Source organism: Capsicum annuum, chromosome 2 (assembly GCF_002878395.1).
Source record: "Capsicum annuum cultivar UCD-10X-F1 chromosome 2, UCD10Xv1.1, whole genome shotgun sequence".
In the NCBI taxonomy this organism is placed as follows: Eukaryota; Viridiplantae; Streptophyta; class Magnoliopsida; order Solanales; family Solanaceae; genus Capsicum; species Capsicum annuum.
The window spans coordinates 131818466-131825383 of record NC_061112.1 but is presented as its reverse complement, the minus strand read 5'-3'; the positions used below and the strand labels follow the sequence as shown (position 1 = coordinate 131825383).

Below are 6918 nucleotides of genomic sequence, written 5' to 3'. Positions count from 1 at the left end.
TTTTTTTCTTTATAAAGATACATAATTAGTTTCCGATATTTTTTTTTATTTTGAGTATATCTCCTTTGTTAAAAATACATAATTAGTTTTCGATATATTTTTTTAATTTTGGATCTGTCGAGATACATAATTAGCACCCATACATCCAACTAAGATACATAATTAGTTGGAATTTTTATAATTACTTTGTAAGACTGGAGATTTCTGTAAATATGGTAAGTTAAAGGTATATGTTTATGTAGTTTTCCTACTAAATATCAATTAAATAAGTACTTTTTTTTTAGAAAAAGTGAACATTGGTTAAATATGTCAAATAGGGTGCCCAATGAACTCGTGTCAAAGCCCACATTCCTTTTAATTGGGCCAAAATTCCCAAGAACAAGACGAGCCCAATATGATTACTAGACCCAAATCCAAACCCAAAAGGAGCCCTCAAATTAACTTGCCATGCTCAGCCGCTTCCCTCCTTCTTCCTCCTCTCTCCTCGAAATTTTAACTGAACAACTACCAAACCCTTTTGTAAATTAGGGTTTTATTATTTGTGACTATTTTTTTCCGTTGCATTGTACTTGGCTTTAATGGCTGGTCCCAAACTCAGTGGTAAGAAATTAGGGAAAACCCCTACAAAAAAGAAGCAAAAAAAGGAAGCTTTACCACCCAAGCAAGTGGAAAAAGAGGAACTTTTTAGTGACAGTGAAGGAACTGATGAGGATTTTCAAGAAAAAAATGATGATAAAGAAGTAAATTCAGATTCTGATATGTCTTCTGATGTGGATGATGACCCTTTTGCTGCTGATATATTAGCAGCTGATGATGATGGTACTCTTTTACAACTTGTTTGTTACCTCTTGCATTCTATCTTTTTTGTTTGTTTAAATGCCGTAGTTTGTTTTGGTTGTTACTTCTTAATTTTTATTGTATTGTATTGTTAAGTCTATCATTAGTTAACGGTGGAAAGTCTGCATAATTTGTCTTTGTTTATTCTTTTATAATCCTATTTTTATACTTTGTCGGACCTTTTTATAGTAGCTCTACCCGTACCATACTTATCTGGTAGGTTTATCCATCAAATTGTTGATGGAAAATGATACAATTTATTCAAACGTTGTGTTCAGTAAAACAACACAGTACGCTACAATACGATACACTAAGAAACAATATGTAACAACCATCCAGATAGAGTTTCGTGCCATTGGTAGTACTATAATTTTAGCCATCATTTATGACTGACTAGCAATTCTTATTTGTTTTGTTATATTTTGTTGCAGATGATGGTTCAGATGCTCGTTCGGATTCAGACGTCGATTCTGATTCAGATGGAGATGATACTGATCTTGTAAAGAAGTCAAAAGCTATTGATGATGAAAAGGAAAGAGAAGAGAAGGAAGGTGATGAAGAACTGCAGCTCAATATTAAAGAAGAAGCTGATGATTTCAGGCTGCCAGCAGCTGAGGTTTGCCATAATGTTCAAGTTCTTGATTAGTTGTTTAATTTGGAAAAAGAATTATGAATGCCTAATTTGTCAGTGTGTTTTTAGGAGCTTGAAGAAGAAACGCATAGACCCCCTGATCTCTCCAACCTCCAAAGGAGGATAAAAGAGAGTGAGTTTCTTCTCCTTCATTGAATTACTTTTTCTTCAATGAAGTAGGTTATAGCATTCACATATGTAATAAAACAAATGCAGTTGTTAGAGTGCTTTCAAATTTGAAGTCACTGAGGCAAGAAGGTGCGACACGTAAGGATTACATTGATCAACTTAAAAGGGACTTGGGTTCATATTATGGATACAATGAGTTTCTGATTGATGCATTAGTGGAGGTAATTTCCAACTTATAGTAGTCTAGACTTTGCAACCTTTCCCTTTTCAATTTGCATTTGTCGTTTCAATGTGGATGATATGTAACCCTACTGCAGTTGTTTCCTCCTGTTGAGCTGATTGAACTTATAGAAGCATTTGAAAAGCCTCGACCGATCTCTCTACGGACAAACACTTTAAAGGTCATGTTTTATCTGTTTTTTTTTTTTAATCCTTACCTTTCTCCCTGTGATGGTCGACTCATTGTGGATTGCTTTGACGGGATTTCAGACCCGCAGACGGGATTTAGCTGGTGTTCTTCTTAACAGAGGTGTGAATTTGGACCCATTAAGCAAATGGTCGAAGGTACGATTACAAAGATTAACTGTGATTCTATGTTTTTTCTTTGGGTTTACCCATTACTTAGGTATCAATTCGGATCTGTTATTTCTTATTTTCACATGTATGCTTACTTATTTTATCATATGCATTTATGACTTTGTAGGTTGGACTAGTTGTATATGATTCTCAAGTTCCAGTTGGTGCCACTCCTGAGTATATGGCTGGTCATTACATGGTATCTTGACATTACACTTTAAAAGATGTCTATGCTCTTTGTATGCAACTTTGATGCTAATTTCTAATATAACTAACTTGCTTACAGCTCCAAAGTGCGAGCTCTTTTCTACCTGTAATGGCTCTTGCACCTCAGGAGAATGAACGTGTCATTGATATGGCGTAAGTAACTAAGTTTTTGTCTAAAATAATGTTAAAACAAATTGTTTGCTGAAAGAGTTTTCTGGTGCATACTTAGTCTAGGAAAAAGCTAATCGAAAAATAAAGCATCTGTTTTTTCTCTTTCACTTTTAATTTCTCCTTTCGTTAAACTAGCTGCTTTGTCTTGGATATAGCTTTGTCCATATTAGGTTCAAGTGACGCACCTAGTATCTTTTCTTGTGAGAAGGAAGCTAAAACAATTTCTGCCAACTTTTTACTTCTTAGTTCAATAAGCAGAAAAGTGAAACATTTTGGTAACTTTTTGTTCGCCTAAAGTGTTGAATTTTTTCATGGTGCAGTGCTGCTCCTGGAGGTAAAACAACTTATGTTGCTGCGCTGATGAAAAATAGTGGTATGTAATCATTGCGCAGTTAATCGTGTTTTATTCCTTGTTCAGGGATCCATTTTCTCCACAATGCATCCATACTTCTGGATACAGATGGGAGAATGAATTTGAATACATTTGGCTTCCCTGGTGTCTGTATTAATTATCTCCATTTCCTTGTAAAAAAATCCATCAATTTCCAGTTTTTGTCCTGCTATTTTAATGCAGTATACAAAATATTCTGGATTGATCGTTCTATTTTACTATTCTCTCATGGACATCATTCTTGATCAAAAAGTAATAATACATAATAACCTGTTTTGTCAATCTGTTTGCTTGCGCCAGTTGTCATTCCTGATGTGTCTTATATACTTCTTGTTGTTTGTCCTAAGCTTTTGTGACATATTAAATGTTTACCATGGTATTTTTCTAACTTCTCTATTCTCTCTGGTTCTGCTTTTGAAGTTACTCGTAAATAACTCCATCTTCCTTCAAAGTGGTTAATAGCATTTGCCATTTCAATCATTGTCTGAATTACACTTACATTTTCACCTTTAAAAACTAGGTATTATTTATGCAAATGAGATGAAGGAGTCAAGACTTAAATCGCTCACTGCTAATTTACATCGCATGGGGGTAACAAACACCATTGTCTGCAACTATGATGGAAGACAGGTTTGATTCGCCTATTTAATCTTCCCTTTAGAACTGGCTGTATTTATTTTTTATATATGTATTTCATTTGGGGGCAATGTTCTATTTTATTCCCCATTATTAGCACTCATGCTTGTTGGCTGAAGTAGGTACTTACTAACTTCATCGAGCTACAGGCATTGATCTGACAAGATCTAGTTGTCCTTGTTGCTCTATTTCTTGGTTTACATTCTTAATGCTAAGGTATGGACAAAGTCTTCTGATCTAATACCTTGTTTGGGTGATCATTTCAGTTGCCTAAAGTTTTGGGTCAGAATACTGCTGATAGGATTTTGCTGGATGCTCCCTGTAGTGGTACTGGGGTATGTGGCAATATTTTTATGCATATGCTTAGGTTAGATCATGTTTAAAAAGATGAATATTGTTCTTTCTGCAGGTAATCTCCAAGGATGAGTCTGTTAAAACTTCCAAAACTGCGCCTGATATTCAAAATTGCTCACAACTGCAGAAGGTATAAATGAATTTGGCATGTAAATTTGGTGATTTTGTGTCATCCATATTTGTACACTTGCAATGATTTGCGTTGTGAGAGGATATCGTGAAAATTTCCATGAATTAGTTACATGTTTGAGAGATTGTCATGATTCATCACAGGACACCACAAAGTATGTTGCAAGCATCTGATTTCTCAGGCTATTTGAAAATACTAGTTTCTGAAAGTGTGCATTTTGAGAGATATTAAGTTACTAGAAGAATTGAACATTCTTCCATGTCTCCAATGATTGATTCCATTGATCTTAATTGTTGTATAGGAGGACATATTTTACATTTCTAGTTGTCTTATCGCCTTTCTTTTTTTATGTGTTATTAAATGTGTCCTCCCAAAGCAGGAGGGTGTTGGTGATGGTATTGGAAGCTTCATGTCCCTCCTTCAGCAGTGTTAATTTCGCTCCATGATGTTTATTTTCATTATATATTCCCCGGTCACATATTGTTGTGGCCTCTGACTAACCTGTTTCCTCGTCAATTTTCATTTGCAGGAACTAATACTTGCAGCAATTGACATGGTTGATGCCAACTCAAAATCAGGTGGATACATAGTGTATTCGACCTGCTCCATTATGGTTGATGAGGTATCTTTCTGAACGTATATTTCCAAATGAATTCTCAAAAAAGCTGGTGCTTTTCAAAGTGTTCAACTCGTTTGTCTAACTTGGTATTGCAGAATGAAGCAGTTATAGATTATGCACTCAAGAAGAGAGATGTTAAGCTTGTGCCGTGTGGACTTGATTTTGGGAGGCCTGGGTATAACTTGTATTGTGTTGTGCATTTACTTGAAAGGTCTAAATTTTACAACTAATTAAAGCTGCCTTGACTCCCAGATTTATCCGCTTTAGGCAGCACCGTTTCCACACATCTTTGGACAAGACAAGGCGATTCTATCCTCATGTGCATAACATGGACGGGTTCTTTGTAGCCAAGGTGTGCCTCTTATTTTTGGTGATTATTTGTGAGGTCAATAGCTGCATAGCAAATGCATTAGTTAAGAACTTTATTTAAATAGAGATGACTATGTACCCGAGAGAAGGATGAGAAGTGTCAAGTTGAGAGAGCACAAATAGTGGCGTTAAGGTCGTACTTTTACTGGCCATTTATGTCCGTTCTTAAAATTGATTACAGTAAATCCTAAGTGAAGTACAAGAGGATTTATTTCTGTTCTTTTATTCCATTGAAAAAAAAAAGAATGGCAGGAGAAGAAGCCACATTAGTTATTCTGACTTGGCATATTATTGAATTGTCCTCTGAAAATCTCCTCTCTTTTCTTCTCGAAATGTGTTTTCCCTTTTGTTCTGCTTGGTCTATATAGTTTTGGTCATAAACAATATCATTTAACATAATACGCACTAGGTTATGTGTGCTTCTCTTCAGTTTTTAGGCTTCTGTACTCGTGTAGAAAATCTAGCTTCTTCATGCCAAACAAAAATTTCATCTTTTCATTATGCTTGTGGAAGTTGAAAATGATCAAAGATTTTCTTACTTGTAGGAGATGCGAGAAATTATTATGGTTTCTGGAACTGATACTTGTGGTTGCAAAAACAAATGAAAGATTATAAACATATTTCTTTTCTGGAGTTGCTGCATAATTTCTTAAGAGTGTAGAATATTTTGCCCATTATGTCATGTTTCTTTTTCAGTTGAAAAAGATGAGCAACTCCAAGTCTGCAAAATCGTCCGTGCAGTCTGAAGAAATACAAGGTGTTGAAAGCATTGAGAGCAGTGACCAGCAGAACACTGAAGGGGGCGATGACAAGCATTCAGAGCAAGAAGGCATTGCAGACGAGAATGGGAAATTGAAAGAAGAAGTAGCGGTTGATAAAAAGAGGAAGAGGGATGTCCAAAAACATTCAGTTAAGAAAGGCGTCGGACAAAACAGCAGTGTAACTAAAACTGGGAAGGCAGAAAACCAATTGGTGGCAACAAAAAAGAGGGAAAAGAAGAAACCGCCTCCTAGAGAGGAAATCGCAAAAGCTAGGTACTTTTTTGTAGTTTCACCATCACGAGTTGGTAAACACTGATGTGCTCATGGAATGTTCATTTCAAATAGTATAACTTATTCTTGTCTTCAACATTTTTACAGGGAAGAGAAGAGGCAAGCTCTTAGGGAAGCAACGCGAATAGCCATGATGAAGAAAAAATGAGGTCTCTGCAACTTTGGGCGGAGAGGGGGAGGGGTGAGGTGGTGATACACCAAGGATATTTTGTCAGAGTCGACATGAGCGGAAACAGAACTTGAGCTGCTCTCTGGTGATGTTATCAAGCTTACCTCACATATTATTCGCACTTGCCGCCTAGTGGTCATGTATGGTTTGCTATAGAAAAATGAAAGTTAGGATTCATGGTTGCACGAATCCAAAAATTTTGTGTTTATACTTTTAATTTATTTGGGAGTGAGCAATGAAAATTATAAAAGGAAAAAGGTGAGTAGTTTGTATTCCACCATCTATGTCAGTCCGCTTCGATCATAATTGGAGAAAATTTAGTTGATACTTAATATATTTGGAGGAACTCTCTATCATTGTGGTATCTACTCAAATCATCACATCCAATTTTAAGTATTTTGCTAATAGGCCGGGATGAAATAAGCAAGTCAATATTAAGAGAGTCGTTGGCTTTTAATCTAATTAGATTTGGAGCTTGATAGGATAGGATTAAAATTTGGTCAAATCAGTTTTTAATTTTTTCTTTTAAACTTTTTTAGCTTTTTGATAAAATTAAAAAATGTTTAAAAAAGGCCAAAAGTTGATTAAAAAAATTAAAAATTACACAAATATATAATTTATGTTTTCAATATTAAAAAAAAATTTAA

The 6918-nt window shown here is 35.3% G+C and overlaps 1 protein-coding gene across 1 annotated transcript; it reads left to right on the top strand.

The window, feature by feature from the left end:
• The first annotated feature begins 427 nt into the window (after positions 1-427).
• LOC107859497 (26S rRNA (cytosine-C(5))-methyltransferase NOP2B) lies at positions 428-6548 on the top strand. The gene is made up of 17 exons (XM_016704536.2): positions 428-819; positions 1269-1453; positions 1538-1601; positions 1685-1818; positions 1915-1998; positions 2087-2161; positions 2301-2372; positions 2460-2533; positions 2872-2924; positions 3463-3572; positions 3845-3913; positions 3988-4062; positions 4592-4684; positions 4777-4856; positions 4934-5033; positions 5747-6084; positions 6190-6548. Exons 1-17 carry the CDS (start codon positions 579-581, stop codon positions 6248-6250), a joined length of 1908 nt encoding a protein of 635 aa, XP_016560022.1. The 5' UTR covers positions 428-578; the 3' UTR covers positions 6251-6548.
• Positions 6549-6918: the final 370 nt, after the last annotated feature.

What these genes read in the sequence shown, in the direction of transcription:
- LOC107859497 (XM_016704536.2), top strand. Translation starts at nt 579, where the DNA reads ATGGCTGGTCCCAAACTCAGTGGTAAGAAATTAGGGAAAACCCCTACA. An exon ending in GAACGTGTCATTGATATGGC is followed by an intron (nt 2,534 to 2,871) that starts GTAAGTAACTAA and finishes TTCATGGTGCAG; the next exon opens with TGCTGCTCCTGGAGGTAAAA. An exon ending in CTTGATTTTGGGAGGCCTGG is followed by an intron (nt 4,857 to 4,933) that starts GTATAACTTGTA and finishes CTTGACTCCCAG; the next exon opens with ATTTATCCGCTTTAGGCAGC.